The 18141-nt window shown below is 37.0% G+C and overlaps 1 protein-coding gene across 1 annotated transcript in view; it reads right to left on the bottom strand.

Annotated features, from left to right (window-relative positions):
* Positions 1–16835, bottom strand: part of STK3 (serine/threonine kinase 3) — a 301757-nt gene extending 284922 nt beyond the window's left edge. Inside the window, exon 1 of the mRNA XM_019757652.3 lies at positions 16624–16835. Coding sequence (XP_019613211.1) covers positions 16624–16649 — 26 coding nt within the window. The 5' untranslated portion in view covers positions 16650–16835. The remainder of the gene's footprint in view (positions 1–16623) is intronic.
* Between the last annotated feature and the right edge of the window lie 1306 nt (positions 16836–18141).

Genomic DNA, 18141 nt, shown 5'->3' with positions numbered 1-18141 from the left:
CACTGCCTACACTCTAGCTACAGCGGACTGACTATTCCTTAAAGGTCCTTAATCTTCACATAACACATTTGCAAAAATCACATAATCACTGTACTATAAAAAAGCCGATGTTATATAGTTATTTGCACATAATGTAAGATATCATATCTCTATATGTCCATCCTTTCTTACATGATCTTCCCCCCTTTCTCGCCTGTCAGTTAACCACTGGCTTAAAGATACAATCAAAAATCTTCTCTAGAGAAATAGACTCAGAGATAGAGGGGGAATAAAAACCTGTCAGTTGCTAGATGGGAGGGGGGAGGGGGGAGAAGGTGAAGGGATTAGAAAGTGCAAATTAGTAGACACAATATAGTCATAGGGACATGAGATACAGTATAGGGAATATAATCAACAATGTTGTAAAGATTGTGTTGGGTGCCAGATGGGCACTGGACTTATCAGGGGGATCACATCATAGACTGTGTAGATGTATGACCACTGTGCTGTACACCTAAAGCGGATATCGAATAATAATGTATGTCAACTATAATTACATACACACACACACACACACACACACACACACACTCACGGGAGGCTGAGTATAGCATAAGGAAGATAGTCAATGGTATTGTAACAGTTATATGTCAGAGTAGTAGTAGCTTGAGAGAGTGGGGTTATCACTTTAAGATGGGTGTAAATGTCTATTATGTTGCTTTGTACACCTGAAACCAATAAAAAACAAAAAAAAGAAATACATACGATCCTCTCTGGGAAGTTTGCAATGATAACCTGCTCCCTTCTAACACCATCCCCACCTACCCACTCACCCAAATGCAGAAAACTAATCCCACTGTCATCAGCTGTGGTCCTTAGCACTTTGCACACTTCCCCCTCCCCCAGTCCCTGGTAACCACCATTCTATTTTCTGTTTCTATTAATTTGACCACTGTATGTACCTCATATAAGTGAAATCATACAATATGGGTCCTTTTATGTCTGGCTTCTTTCAATTAGCGTGTTTTCAAGATTCACCAATGTTACAGCATATATCACAATTTTATTCCTTTTCAAGGCTGAATCAGTATGTATAGCACATTTGCTTATCCATTCATCCATCAGTGAACACTTGGGTTGCTTCCACTTTCTAGCTATTGTAAATAATGCTGATAATAAACTCTGGTGTACAAATCTCTTCAAGTCCCTGCTTTCAATTCTTTTCTGTATATACCTAGAAGTGGAACAGCTGTATCCTTATATAAATTGTATGTTTAATTTTTTAAGGATCCACCACACTGTTTTCCATAATGACTGCACTATTTTACATTCTCACCAACAATGTACACAGGTTCCAACTGTTACACACCATAGACAACACTTGTTATTTTGTTTTTGTTTTGTTTTGTTTTGATAATAGCCATCCTAAAGAGTGTGTGTGGTTTTTATTTATATTTCCCTAATGACTAGTGATGTTGAACATCTTTCCATGTGCTTATTGTCCATTTGTATATCTTCTTTGTAGAAATGTTTATTCAAGTCCTTTACCCATTTTTTATTTGGGTTGTTTGTTTTGGCCAAAGACTTTTAGAGACACAAAGGAAGGCTTTCTACACTGCTAGATCTAGCTCCCTAGTGAAAAATTATTAGCATATGCCCTCTAGATCTCTTAGGAAACTAATGGAGAAGAAGATGTAGACAGAGTGCCAATCCAGAAGAGAAGAAATTCTATCTGTGAGAACAGAGATTCTTTCTTCATAAAGGACCTTATACTAGATCTTAGCTCTGTAATTTTCAGTGTCTTTTTCTCTTCTAGCAAATTTCCTTATATTTTAATGATCACACTATTGGTAGCTTTATTACTACTAATAGTTGTAATTTAATAAGTCATAACTGTTATTAAAAGTCATGCTACTATTATCGCTATGTGCTATTTAAGTACTATGCTTCATCTTATATATGACATCTCATTTAAAATTAAGTTCTAGTCTTCGACCCCAGCAGTTTCATTTTGAATACTGTTAGAAAGGTCAAATATCTTTAAAACACATGAAAAGTTTTCATCCTTTAGTTTTTACACATTCCATTATTAAACAATGTCAAAAAGTCTCAAAGTTAGCATTCAATAATGAACATTTTCTAAATTACACAATATAATGAGTCTGATCCTGAATCCACAAAATCAAACATCTTTTCTATTTCAACAACAGAAAGTACATTTTATCTCAAACTAATAAAATTCAAGGATCTTTTTCTCTGCTCCCTTTTGCTTTTTAAAGGACAAATATTTCATAAATATTTAGTAGATGTTTAGTCCTAAAGTAATAACACAGATTTTCTTTTTTCCTTTTTTTTTTTTAACTCAACTAGAACACATGTATCCAAGTGAAAGTGGTCTTTTTATTCCCTTGGAAAGTTACACGTTTCTTCAAAAGATGTTGACAATGCCAAACACATTTTGAAACACTTTGGAAACTGTCTTCAGAGACAAATGCTTTGCAATCACTATTCCATTTAATCTTCACAAAATCCAAAGAGAAGGTATTATTATCACCTCCATTTTACAAGTGAACATACTGAGGCCTAGAAAAGTTATGTAACTTGCCCACCATTCCATTGCAGTAAATGGCAGAGCTAAGGTTAGAACCAAGATCTGAAAAGCTCTGGGTCTTAATTGTTTCACTAGTATCACTGTTTTAATAATAAAATAGATGTAATTCGATGATCTCATAGTTTATTTACTTTTATAAAACTGTTATTAAAATTTATGAGGGTTAATTAATTATTGGCACTAGAATGAGCTGAAATCCGCCTAAGAAAATACCATACAATGGTTAGAAGACTTTAAAATTAAATTAAAGTCTTGTTTTTTCAACTCTATCATACCATTTCCTTTTAGATTGGGCTCTTTGCCCAAAAGTACTCTAAAATTATAATTTCCTGGCAAAGAGGTTTAAAGAAAAAGAAGCTGCAATTTTTCTCCTTCCTTCATCCTGCAGTCTTTCATTTTTAATTTCTAAGAATTTTTTCATTTATCCTCAACTGGAAAGTGATATTCCTTTTAATTTTTTATAAAACCTATACAAAGTTAAACACTGCAACATATTCCCTACCCTTAAAGACATGTTACTGCGTTAACTTTCTTAATAACTAATTTTTAAAAAAACACAAATCCAGAAAATGTAGACACATAAAACAGCGCATTTGAAAATGCTGCAATATATTCATGTCCTACTAAAATAAAAATTTGTAATAATTTTATAATATGCAGGCCTGTAAGCTTCATAACTTTTAATCCAGTTCATACAGATTCAACAACCATAGATTTGAGAACTAAAAAGGGGAACAGAATCTTTAACTGATTAAAAATAAAAGAGGATACTTTTATACGAAACTTGCCAAGGTCTACCCATGAACCTGCCATACAGAAAAATCCATGATTTCTGCCAAAGAGACTACCTAAACTTAAAAACTGGATTTACTTACAGATTTTCTTCATTTATTTCCCTACACCTCAAATTTTGAAGATAAAATATGAAGATTTAGTCTCTACCTACACACAACCGCTCACTCCCATCCCTAGAAGAATACTAGAACTGCATTAATCCCAAATATTAATACATTAACTAAAGGTATAACTACGTTAACAAAATTGTACTTTCCGTACATTCAAGGAAGTCTTAAAGTCTGACAATAGTAACATTTGTAGCATTCAATGAGGTCTGTACTCTTCTGCTCGGCTTTCATGAACAGAGATGGGGGTGCTGTGGAGACGGGCTGTTTGCAGCTGTTTGCACAGATGGACGCTATTTTGCTTGATTTTCCAGCGCACTTGATTTCTCAGTAACAGCACATATGAAGTCATTTCTCAATATTTCTCTGTGGTTCTTTGTAAACAAATTAAAGGGAAGAGACTGCGAAATAGTTCATGATTTTGGTGCTTTATGAAAGTGATTCTTACTTTTTAAAATTGGGATTAATTTTATCTGCTTGGTTTTGGTTTTTCAGAAATGAAAATAAAATGTTAAAATCCCTGCAGTATCTAACAGGGGGAAAAAAATCACTCATAAGAAATTAAAAATAAACTACTATAAATATATAAAGATTGATCATTGTAAGAAAAATAGCCTCAATACTTTACCCATAGAAATGAAAAACAAATTACTATAAACTACTGCAAATGTAATGTTACTGTATTTGTACAAGTATAAATACCCTAAAAATTCTAATTCACTTTGGTAATACCAGGAGTCCTCAAAATCTAATACTCTAAAATGACAGAATTTTTTTTAATTTAGGAATTTTATGGGCTTTTAAAAGTAAAATTCTGTTCTTTTTTGATTCTAAAAATTTGGTCATTTTCATATTAAATTTTAGAAACTTGGGAAAGTTTGGAGTAATTTTTTTCTCTCCTTCACTGCACAATAATGTTGTTCTTAGCCAAAAAATGATTCTAAGATGTACTATAAGCCCAGAAGAGAAAAACACCTCTGGTAAGCAAAAACTAACACAAAGGGCATGTACTTCAGGAAAGGAAAAGGTACTGTGAGGTCAGGTAATTATTTCTAAGATAAGTAGCAGTTTAGACAAGGATATAGCAATGAGAAATGACAGATAACAGTAAAAGACAAGACAGTTTAGAAAAAAAAGCAGCTACAAGTAGCAACAAAGCTTCAAACACACCTAAAGAGCACACTTGACTGTTTCTATGAACAAAAACTAAGAACAGTTCCATGAACTGTTTCTGTGTCTGTTTATATGAACTAAAATTCATAAAAAAATAACATTAAGTAATCAAGAAAGCAAATGATCAGTCTCAGAAGACTGGATCAAATGTCTTCATTTTGGAATGATTTCCATCAAAACTGGTTGTTTTGAAAGTGTTTTTTAAAGTGGTTTACATAATTTATTTAGAAAATCCATTACAGGCTATACCATACTTCGCAAAATTATCTTTTAAAGTTTTCACCATATCACTAATTTGGCAGGCTCTTTTGCATCACATGAATTTTTTATGAATATTAATTAATGCTAACTAGTCAAGTGCTGAAGCCTGTATATAGGGGGGAGGGAGAGACAGGAATCCCATTTTCTTATCATTACCCTGGTACTTGAATTATTTTCTATTATAAAAATGAGAAAAAAAACTTGAAAGTATTCAATGAGAATAAACCAGGAAAAGAAAATCATCAAAACGCTTTCTTCTAAGAGTTAATTAGTATATATATTTTTAATTTCCACTGGAATTTTATGGAATTCCATTGCTTAATTTGACACTTGTTTCTTATAATTCTTAGGAATTACATGAACTACAAATTTTATTCAGAGCAATCATTTCTCTCCAACCTCCTTCTATGATCCAAATTTCAATGATTATTAAAAATGTTTGAATAGATGATTATTAGAAAATGGTTACTGACTGCTATTTGATTGCAAAATGACTAATTCACATAACAACTTATAGGTACAACCTAATGTCTTTTAATACATTAAGTAATTACACCAAAACTAATTCTTTCTAAAGTTATGTGACACACTGACAATGTAAACTGTCAACTATGTCACTGAGACAAATACCTCATTTTATTTATTCAAAAGCACAATAAAATTTAACAAGAGGGGCTAATATCAAAACAAAAAGATGTAACATATGGCATTTAATATCTGGATGTGCTTCATTTTGCAATTCATCATACTATAGTCAGTTAAATTTATACAGCAACCTCAAGATGCCCTTGAATATTGTTTGTACGCAGACATATGTTTATGTATGCAAGACAAGGGAGGCTAAAGTTCTACCTTAAAAAATAAGGCCTCTAATCTGATCTTATAACTAATGGTGTCGTTTGTCTTGGATTCTTTTATTTTCTATATCTTCTTCATTTAAGAAAAGAAGAAACTAGGTCACCTGAAACACTTAGCGGTGAGAAAGAAGTAAGGCTGGATATTAGGATAACAGTAAGGGTAACTAGAGTAAATAAGATAGGGAGAACATGAAGATAAAAGTCCACTCTACATAGTCTCTACCACAGAATTTGTCCATAGATGCCCAATTTCTGGCCCAAACTTATAAACTTATGGGGAAATATTATCCAAGGAAAGAAACTCAATGGAATACTATTGTGCCATAAGAAAAGATGAAATAGTACCATTTGCAACAACATGGATGAATCTTGAGATTCTTATGCTGAATGAAATAGGTTAGACAGAAAAAGTCGAGAACCATATGATTTCACTGATATGTGGGATATAAAACTGAAAACAACAAAAGAACAAGACAAACAAATGAGGAAACAAAAACTCATAGACACAGACAATAGTTTAGTGGTTACCAGAGGGTAAGGGGGGAGGTGGGTGGTAGATGAGGGTAAAGGGGATCGAATATATCCCCTTAGTTATCCTGATGAGAGGAGAACTAACTTTGGGTGGTGAACACACAATGTGATATATATATATATATATATATATATATATATATATATATATATATATATATATATATGATGTATTACAGAATTGTACACCTGAAATCTATGTAACTTTACTAACAATTGTCACCCCAATAAACTTTTTTTAAAAAGGGGCGCTGGATGGCTCAATTGGTTAGAGCGTGAGCTCTGAGCAACAGGGTTGTGGGTTCGATTCCCACATGGGCCAGTGAGCTGCACCCTCCGCAACTAGTAGATTGCAGACAATTTGAGCTGAGCTGCCCAGGGGCTGCCGGAATGCTCAGTTGATTAGAGCGTGTGCTCTTGACAACAAGGTTGCAGGTTCGACTCCCTCATGGGATGGTGGGCTGTGCCCCCCGCAACTAGATTGAAAACAGCGACTGGACTTGGAGCTGAGCTGCACCCTCCACAACTAAGATTGAAGGACAACAACTTGACTTGGAACTGATAGGTCCTGGGAAAAACACACTGTTCCCCAATAAAGTACTAGAAATACACACTGTTCCCCTTTCCCAATAAAATCTTTAAGAAAAAAAAAAAAAGAAAACTCAAAACTACCAGTGCCATCACATTTTTCAACTGTTCCCCTTCCCCAATAAAATCTTTAAGAAAAAAAAAAAAAAAAAGAACACTCAAAACTACCAGTGCCATCACATTTTTCAATAGACTATCCCGTAGTTTGAAAAAGATGAGTCAGTTCTCCTACCTATGAATTCAATGCTATTTAAAAATAACACCATATTAATGCCCAGGTTAGGGTCTTGAAATACCATTTCTCACTAAAAGAAAGTAGGACTTCTTGGAGAAATGGCTGATTCTGAACCTAGGACAGGAAATGGACAAGATGAGCCCTGACTATCTTTTCACAGCAGACAGCAAGGAAGCGATCAGAGACCACTAAAGTCATGTTTGTTGTCTCCTGAAGAGACAGACTTCCACTGACCAAAAAGATGGGACATTTTGAGATTCAGAGACAGTATCTCCAATGAATTAAAATCCATCAAATATGTTTAAATCCATCAGCTCATAATAGTATTAAAAATAAAAAAAGAATTGGTCCCCTTTGGAGGAAAATAGGGCACTGATTCATTATCTTGAAAATGGGTAAATAAAGAAGAAGAACCAAGCATTTATCCTTTCTTTCCTTTATAAATTATACCACTGGGTAACCAAACAGAAGATGAGGGAAGTAATTCTTTATAAAAACATTCCAACTAATAAATGAAAATAAAATGATGTATTTAAAATTCACCATTCTGCAACACTCAATGAATTAACAGAAATAAGCACTAACCATCAATAGCTGCTCACATCACAAAAGAGAGACAACTAGCCACTAAGTGACTGTGACCAATACAGTCCATAACAATAGCGAAGGGATCAAACGTCAATCTGATCCATTCTTTGGTCCACAGACCATTTGCGAGAATTACAGAAGACAAAGGAACATGGTGAACTGCACCTTAAGTAAGCAATCAGCAAAATCCAGGCTGTGCGAAACTGTGGGAAGCAATTCAAATAGCCTGGATTCTTCAACAAGAAAAGGGATATAAGACTAACCCAAAGATTAAATGTGACAACTCATATAAAAACTATTTTTTAATCAGCAAAAGTAACGTAGAGTGTCTTGTAATGCACACTGCGGTTATTACTATAAAGGTCGGAAGAACGGTTACTTACGGGGAAAGGCAGGTACAACTGGGATGGAGCACTCAAAAGGGACTTCAGGGAGGCTGGCAAAGTTCTATTTCTTAACCCGATTGGTGATTACAAAGGTGCCTGCCTTATAGTACTCCATCAAGCCATACACTTGTTTTTCACTGATGTTTTATTTTGCAATAAAAAATTTTCTTTCAACAGCAGGTTACCAGGACACCTGAACATTTCAACAACTAACAAAGACTTGGTATGTTTCCAATTCTCTAGTCTAATGCAGTGAAAACAAGAAGTTACAACAAGAAGTCAGTGCCCTTAATTTCCTCCCTACCTACTTCTTCTAAGAGAACCACCTAATATCACATTTTGGGCCAAAAAGATTCATTTTGCGAGTTTGGAATTCTAAGAAAGAAACTATAGATACCCAAACTTGTTTCTCTCCCAGCCTTCCCCCACCCCCCAAGTTGCTCAAACCCAAAAACAAGGAGTTACAATTGATTATTTGTTCCTCATTCCCCACATCTAGTCTATCTAGTCTATCAGAGGGTCCCTCATTTCTAACTCCAAAATACAACTTAAATCTGTCCACTTCTCTCCATCTCCACTGACTCCACCTTCTCTAGTCATGAACTATTACAATAGCCTCCTAACTTGTTTCCCTGCTTTTATTCTTAACACTCTACAATCTATTCGACCCAAAGCAACCAGAATGAGCTTTTAAAAATATAAACTTGAAAATTCTGCTTAATGACAGCACTCTATACTCTAAATTAAATCCAAATTCCTTTCCATGGCCTGCATCAATGAATCCCCGCCCATCTCTCTGACCTCATCTCCAACCACTTTCTCTCATTCTGAGGCAAGTTGGTTAGCATGACATCAGGCAGTCAGGAATTCCCTGGTAGAATGAACAAACACAGTCATACCTTCAAAGCCTTAGCCCTGAAATAACTCACTCCTACCAGAACAGAAACATCAATTACACTCTGAGGCAGCTGGGTTATTTCAAAAGCCTCCTCCAGTCTGAGCCAGAGCAGACCTGATAAGACCGCACCAGTAGACGCCAGCCTTTCTCCTCAGATATACAAGAAAAAGTATAAAAACATAAGCCTTTTGCCTTAGCTAGTGGGCATCCCAGTCAGGTACCCCCTCTTGTTTGAGAGCTGTATCTATTTGCTTTAATAAACTGTCCTCTTCTGCAACTCCTTGCCTCTCTGGTCTGTGCTTCCATTCGTAGGTTCCGCAGGACAATCCAGCACACGCATAAAGAAATGTTCCTACATCAATTCCACAACCAAGCCACAGTGGCCTCATTTCAATTCCTCCCACACAGCAAACATTTTCCTACCTTCAGAGTCTTCTTATAGCTTTTACCTCTACCTAGAATACTCTTTCTGGCTACTCACATAAATAACTTCTCAACCTCCTATAGCAGCTTAAGTATTACCTTTCCAGAGAAGCTTCCTCCCACTGCCCTATTAAGCAGGTTCCACCATTTTTCTTTATCAATACCTGCTACTTCTGTCCTTCGTAGCTCAAGCTCCAACTAGAGTGTATGTTCTATCAGGGCAAAGATCCCATCCGTTTCATTGAACAGTGCTCCCAGCACTGGCATTTAAAGGCTGCTAATTATTAATTACTGAATATATGAATAAATGAGCAAAATGAATCAACTCAAGGCTGACAGTCAATCTCTGCTATGAGCAACGAGCAGAGAGTAAAGAGAATCAGTTTTTAGAAAGGAACGGGAGAATGGGGCAACGCAGCGGGGACAGGAGAGAAAGAGTGGCTCCAGAGAGAAAGAGTCAAGGACATTAGCTACCTACTATCTTTCATTTCTGTTTTCCTCAAATATATAGAAAGTCCGCCAAAACTACAAAAATAATTTTAACCTGTATTTCTTTCCAATTGCAGGACTCTAGGAAACCAAATATCCTAAAGATGAAAAAAAAAGATCCAGACAGATAATAGCATTCTATATTTTGAATACAGAAACTACCTCATCTTTAGAATCACATATGCTCAACAATTTCCCCAATTTTATAAGTGTGGGTATTTGTGTATGTATGTATCAAGATATCAATATTTACATCAATATTTCTGAAATGCCTGAAAAAACTTACTCAATTTCACCTCTTTACTAAATGTTTGGTATCATATTAACAGTTCCCTGTAATTTTCATTTTGCTACAAAGTCATTTCTAAAGATATATTCTTTACTGTACTTTTAAGAAGTTCAAGGTAATCTACAGTTTAATATTCATGGCGTGCAAACAATGAACTTATTTTTATTATTCACACGTCTGTTTATATATTTGTTACTTTCACTTATTCAATTTGAGACTCTGTGTAGGATAAAAAAGTTGTAATAAGACATTTCAAATATAGAATCTTTGTTCTAAGAGTGAAAAGCTTCTTAATTAGAATAAGCCTAACATATGAGGCAATTCAAATAAAATCACAACAAAAAATAAGCTTGGGACAAATAAAAAAGAAAGTTTCTATCAGATAATATAAATGTTCTCTTTAGAAGAAAAATCTAAAGACCTTTGGTAGTTATAGAGGGTGGATCTGGTAGGGAGTCAGAAATTGAGGTCGCCATAATTATAGTTGGATGTTTCCAGGGCATGGGGCCATTCTACACGGGAAGGCAAATAAGCTTTTGCCTCATAGTAAACTTTATGTATTACATTTTCCTTTGTGAACTCTGTCAGACATTATAGGTAATCATTTTGCACTCTTCCATACTTTAATTGGGATATATATAAAGTGTTCAAAATATAGTAGCTTTAAAATTATAGTTTCCTCTCTCCCCTTCACCTCTTCCCCTTTTAGAATCTTAAAGAATAACTCTAGTGCGTGTACAGGTTGTTATAATTACACCACTCTGGATTCCTTTGACAACCCCATCATCAAGCTTTTAAGTATCAGGATGGAATTAGAAATAAAATCAATTTCCTGACTGGCTCTACTACATACAACAATGTTTTTTCAAACTGTAATCACAACCCATTAATAGGCCATGAAAATAATTTGGTGGATCATGACCAGCATTTTTTCAATGAAATGGAACAGAACAGAAAATAGAAAACTACCAGAAAACATCGTACATAGTACGTGTCATGAAATTTCGATTTTAGTTTTACATATATGTGGGTCTGCACTGGATCTCATCATCAATATTAAAAAAACAAAAAATTATTTTTTGAAAGCCACTAATACATAATGGCCTAAAGTGACAGTACCTCTAGTTCAACGCACTTCTTTGAAATCAGAAAAATTAAATTCTAAGCACTTTTTCCCCCTTACAATCCAAACAAGAAGTACTCAATTTAAACCTTTTATTATTAAAGCTTTACTGATACACACTTCTGGAATGAGTATTTAAATTACATCAGAAAAACAAGCTTCAACCTAGAAGTGTTTAATAAATGTTTACCTTTTTCTTAGATTTCTAACAAATTCTTCAGTACTAACATATACCATATTTCAGCCCCTTAAAGAACAGTGGGTAAATTAATCATTGCCTAGAGTTGACTGAAGACTGAGTTTCTTACTCACCAGGAACTGATCCAGATTTTGTTGTCACATTTCCTCTCTCTAAGCAGGAAGAGGCAATTGATTAATCCCATCTACAGGGCCCAAATCAACTCTAATGATGCTGGTGCAACCCCAAATTAACCAAGAAATGCGAAAGGGAGCATATGCTGTAGGGACCAAGTCATTAATGCAAAAAGATGTTCCTGTTTGCTCAATTATTTTCCCCTTGAACTAAGGACACCTCTTGCAATTGCTTGCCTCTAAAGTTAGGAGCTTCCCCAGGGCCCCCTCCTGAGGCTATACTGCTTTTATTTTGTAAGAGTTCTTAGAGTTCAACTTCTCAAAAACAAAGCCCCACTTTGAGAATCTGTCTGATAATAAGCGCACAAGAATATCATCTTTCTAACATTCCAGGGACACATGAATTAAGACGATAGACGTAAAATGACGTCCACCCCTCTCTCATTGCAGTGTCTTCATGGTTTTGCTGATACCCTACTTATCGACTTTCCTGGCTTGTTGCTGTCTATTTATCTCCACTCCTAATTTCTGGCCTACAGTCAGGGCTATTCATGCTATAGGCTAATGTGGGCTCTATGTGCTGAGACAAAATATGAATACTTTCCACTTTACCATTCTACATCTTCATCCCTTTCCCTTTGCTTTTGCATTCCATAACAATCTATCTTCTGGCTGATAATCCATTCATTCATAGCAACATTTTCCCATGAGAAATGATTGTTTCCTTGCCTTCATTCTTCATTTATGTGCGTGCACTTTGTAACCCTAATGTTTTGACTTCAATCTTCAACTTTACTTCCTCCAAACTACCTTTTCATACTATAAAAAAATAAAATTTGCCACAGAATTCAACTATAGCTTAAATCAAAGAACTCCTTTCACCTGTCTTAAGAGTAAGCTTCAGTAACTTACTCTCTCATTATCCTTCCAATGTTTTTCACTGCTTCACACCAACTTTTCCTTCAAATATACCTTAATAGATGTATTTTAAATTTGAAATAACTATTAATCTCATATTCTAATTGAGGAAAGTATATCTCTCCAGCAAAGACATTCCATCTTCTCTTTAACAAGTATTGCATAGAACTACCTCCCCTCCAGCACCCAGAGTTCTCATTGTGGCCCAGCTGTCTATCAGAGACCCATTTCCTTTCCTATGAATGTTACACTTGGTGAAGAGCCCATGTTTTGGCCATTGCCTTTCTACCTATCAAACTTATCTATTCTGTGGTCATTTTTATCTCAGCTAGAGGTTCCCCTACAAAGGAATTTGATAAACTCAACCTACACAATGTTAATAATTAATAACCATTTCATGGATTTCCCTTCCCAGAGAGACTTCACTTTAATAAAGACTTCTGCAGACCTCTGTGACAGACCTGTGAAGGAAATCCGAAAGCCTTTCTGGTACCTCATGTCAGTGACATGGGTGACCACATCAGTTGCTTATGTTTAATACATGACTTGCTGGGAAGACCAAATCAACAATGGGAGGGAAAGAGGAGCCTTACAGATCAGCTAGTCATGACTCTCAGATCTGGCTGCATATTGGAATCTCCCAATTCGCAGAGGAGAAGAATGATAGCCAAATTTCAAAGTTAGCACAAAGCTGAGCCTCACACCCAGGCCTAACACTACAGCAGATATATAGGAACAACATGCTAAAAGTATAAGATAAGTATGAAAATGACAAATACCCAGTTCAGGACAGAAACAACCCTGTGGGGGATGGGGAAGTAATGCAACTGAGAACAGATATACTTAAGGGGCTTCAAGTGAATTGGTAATATTTTATTTCTAAAGCTGGGTAGTGATGCATAAGTCTTGATTAAATTAGTCCCCATTCATTATCTTTTGTATGTTGAAAATTTTATAATTAAAAAAGAGCAACATGACCATGGCATATACTCAAGTGAATATCATATTAGGAATACAGAGAAATAGCTCAGGCTAGGAAGTACTCAAATAAGATACTTTATGAAGCAGGCCTGGAAAGAAAAATAAAACAGCACAGGTTACTAGCACAAAACAACACAAACTTTTCTAAAGGAAAAGCATGAACAAAGGCAAAGTTTGGAGTACCCACAGCCTACAACCAAAATAAAGAACAAAAGGGAAACTTGAGGACAAACTGATCTTGGAGAATAGTAACAGAAGGCTGGAGGTTAAGTGATGGGAGCCTTGGATACAAAACTGACTAGTGTGCCCCAACCCTCCCCCCCACAAAAAAAAAAAAAAGGAATAGCATGAATGAACTGCTACTTTAGAAAAATAAATCAGAAGCCATGTGGAGGGTGAACTAAAGCAAGCATGAATCATTAGGAGGTTCTGTAGGACAGCAAAAGGAGAATAGAAGGAGGCAAGGCCCTGGGGACCAAGTTCTGGTTCCCTGCCCTACTCCACACAGAGCCCTTCTGCTGCTCAAATTTTTGAAAATTGGACTACAGTGCCCAGATGGAAGGCACTGCTATAAATCAAGCGTGAAGGTCATAAAACCCTGCAATACGGAGGGTAGAAGTATTGAAAATCAAAAGGGGGAGAAATGAATCCATATACTTTTTGATGAATAATTTGATAGGATCTAGTGACAAACTAGAAGGGATAATGAAAGAGTGGATCTACATGAAAAAACAAAACTACTAACTGAGCAGCAGCTGCTACTCGGACAGACTTGAACATCAGCAACATAAATGTGACCATGTAAAAATGGCTGAGCCTTAAGGAAGTGCTACTCAAGACAGAAAGAGAGCAAAGCAAAGGGCCATTCTTACAGGGATTAAGTTAACAAGCAAAGGGGACCAGAAAACTGTAGAAAGAGATGACCACCACATCATGGAATGCTTAGAAAGCAAGCAAGGGTTTCAAAAAGAGGCATCACTGTACTTTGCAGCCAGTCTGGGGATTCTGGCACCTCCTCCACCTGACCAAGTTATTTAACCTCTCTGAGCTTCATTTAATAAGAAAAACATAAACTAACAACATTATACAGCACATTATAGAGCACTGTGCTAAGTGCTTCTCACATGACCTCATTTACTCCTCACAACACATTTTACAGATGAAGAGATTAAATTTAGAAGTAGCATAGTAAACTGCTAACCAGGATTCCTATTTCTTAAGACAATAAAATAAAGGAATGTATATATAAAGCTCCTGGCAAACAGTATGATCTCAGAAATGGTAGCTATATTTCATTATTAGAAGGTAATGATTAATAGGGACAATACAAAAACTCACTATCCGTTCTCTCTCTCAAAGCCTACAAAATAGGATTAAACGCCTGTAACCTAACATACTCAATAGGGTTGCTATAAGGATTAAACGATATTACGAAAATGAAAATATTATGAAAAAAATTTAAGAGATATTCAAATATATGGGATGGTCATTTATCTTCTGCTCTGCAGAAATGCCTTCCTGGATTAACATGTGTCTCTGAAGAGAGCTAAAACTATGTCTGTTAAATGTGTAACCAGTACTTTAAAAAATGTAAGTTACCATGGAATGGTGAAGTATGCCCCCACATTTCACCCTGACCCCTCCAGGTTCTCTAATGTACTTGCAAAGGCAGAGGTTCTCTTACATCTATAATGAAACTGTGACAACTTAGAGTAGAGCTAATCAGAATAGAGGTCTACTTCAATTTAGAGTTGTTCACAAGTTGGCCTCACGGTGTTAGCTTAGAGGTGCCCCTTACAGTACTTCCAAAACAAAAAAGGAAAAAAAGTTTCCTGTTTTTTTCACTAGTATTAAAACTGGGTGCCCAATCAATACTAGAATTCAGGTACTTTACAAAATGCCAGAGAAGAATCTATCAAGGGCTCTGTCTGATAGCAGGTCTCTTTTGGAAACTCTCTCTCTCTCTCTCTCTCTCTCTCTCTCTCTCTCTCTCTCTCTCACACACACACACACACACACACACACACACACACACACACTCCGCCTCCCTTTTCACCTGAACAGATGGTTTCCAGGCCTCAAGGCTCACATATCTAGTCACCCAATTCACAATGGCTCACAAAGTTCCTACCTTTTTAATTATTTCATGTTCTTGAATATACCACCTTTCATCTAAAGATCTCTACGTATCAAAAATCACAAACTCTTTCATCTTCACAACAGCACTGGGAGAGAGATTAATACCCTTATTTTATAAACTAAAACTGAAAAACTGAAGTTAAATGTTTTATCCAGCATCACTTAGTTGATTGATTCATTTGGGGGTGGGGGGAAAGCACATTACCAACTGAAGTAAATGAATAGCCTTGATTTAGCTTCCTAAGATCACTTCAAATATTAGCTCAAACTATCTACTGTGTACTCTTACACTTCCAATACATCAAAGATTAAATACAACAGTAAATACCAAAACATTACTATTTTTATATGCTAAAAGAAAAAACAAAAACAAAACTATATGGGGGAGGGGTTCTAGTTTAAGATTCCTGTCTTGCATCCATAAATACTTCTGAACTTGAGGGGGGGAGGAACACCTGTCAGTGCAGCATATCCACAAGTTTTACACACTGTGTAGCTATGACTATATAATTCCTTAAACTGTAAATAAACCCGCCTTCTCCAAAAAATAAAAAGGTAATATTATATTTTAAATTTGACAGGAAAGTCTACATGGTTTTAAGAAGCCCATTAATTTCCTAGTTTTACGTCTCCTTGGCTTCGTGAACTTGCCTCGGGGGAAAACCCTGCCCGTCCCGGGAGTCTGGCCGCGGGGAGCCCGGTACTGCCCGACTTTCCACGCGCGCCAGGCCGGGCGCGGGGCAGGCGAGGGTCCGTCTCCCGTCTCACCCCCCCGTCCCGTGCAGAGACGCGGCCGGGCACTGGGACCAGCCTCCCGACCCCCGGCAGGCCCGGCCCCGGGCCCGGCAACCCGGGAGGTTGTCACCGTCCGGCCCGGCCTAGCCGCCCCCGCCCTGCGACCGCCGCCTCCCTCCCTCTGCCCGCTCCCCGCGTTTGTTACCTCTTGGGCGCCGGCGGCTGCTCCATGGCGGCCGGGGACAGAAGGGACCTGGTGGGCGGCGAAAGCGGGAGGGAGGAAAGAAGCCGGGGCACTGGCCAGCGGAGCCCAGGAACCACAGAGGGAAACTCCAGGAACTCGGAACAACTTTCCCGTAACTCCGCGGCGGATCCCCCTCCCGCTCTCGAGTGCGGCTCCTCCCGGGCCGCCCCGCCCCTCAGCCGCAGGTCGCGGTCCAGGGCGGGTGGGCGGAGCCAGGCTCCGGGCAACTTGAGCGGATTCGGGGGCGGAGGGAAGAGCTGGCCTTCGTACAGGGAAGGGGGGAAAAGGAGGAGAAATTGAAAGAGCGAGAGAGCAAGGCCTAGTCAGGACCCAGAGCCTCTTTAAGCTGGCCAGGGGTATGTGCGTTTGAGCTGGCACTCCTCACTTGCCCTCATTGTTTTTGCCCCAATTCGATTTGATTCATTTTTCTAGATTTCTTAAGGATACATCATCTGCAGCTGTTTGAAGTAGCACTTACTGCCCACGCACGCTTCGTCTAGTTCTGTTTATAATTATTCATTATATTTTCCTCCAGCCATTTGACATTTGTAGCTACAGTTAAGGATACTTAGTACTGTATCTGGAAACTCTTTTTGATTTTGTGGACAATCTCCTCACTACATTTCACAATAATTATGTCTAATTACAAAGAAAACGATTAGTGCAGTGAAATCTCTCAGTGCTACCAGGTTCAATGCCGGCTGTTCAACTGGGTAACCTGACTAAACAAATTGTGGTGCATAGAAATGTACTCAAGGAAAGTTTTGTTTCCTTCCCTCTTGCCACCCTTTCCTTCCAATCTCTTCCCAAAGCGCTTATGCCATTGTAATTTGACCCCTTCATACATCCCTGTTGTGTGTATACCAGAACCTTAAATTCTGTCTATGGGTATCTTTCTTATGACCACATACAGCTACTATACAATGACTTTGCTTTTGACAGAAGTTGTCAAGGTGTAGTGTCATATAGAGCTTTTGAAGAATAGAACAAAGAATATGAAGAGACTGTTGAATAAAGGAACTTTATGAACTTCAACTCAAACTTGTCTATTGCATTATTTTGTTTCACAATGTAATAAACTAACATGATTTATTTTCAAACCATTACATTGCCCCCTAAATTTAGTTGTTTTAAGTTTGTAAAGACCATTTATTGTTGAAACCTAAAGCCAAATTCTGTAAACAAGAGAGATTATTGCAGAATTTTATATTATTTTGTTTATTGAAGATCCAGTCTAACAGTTCAGAAGTAACAGGACAAAAAAAAACTAAGGTATTAAAATGTTAAAGCTAGAAAGAACCTTTGAAATTTCTAACAAAATTTAAGAAGATGGGAATAGAGCACAGAAGTGAGAATGAGAGTAAGAGATAGAATAATTTCATTATTCTATCTCTTACTCTCATTCTCACTTCTGTGCTCTATTCCCATCTTCTAATATTTTGTTAGAAAAATCTTTCAGAGAAGGTCATTTCACCCTTT

This window comes from Rhinolophus sinicus, chromosome 6 (genome assembly GCF_057876585.1).
Source record: "Rhinolophus sinicus isolate RSI-liver-muscle chromosome 6, RSI-T2T, whole genome shotgun sequence".
Taxonomy (NCBI): domain Eukaryota; kingdom Metazoa; phylum Chordata; class Mammalia; order Chiroptera; family Rhinolophidae; genus Rhinolophus; species Rhinolophus sinicus.
The sequence above is the reverse complement of the archived record's forward strand: the minus strand, read 5'-3'. Positions and strand labels throughout refer to the sequence as shown.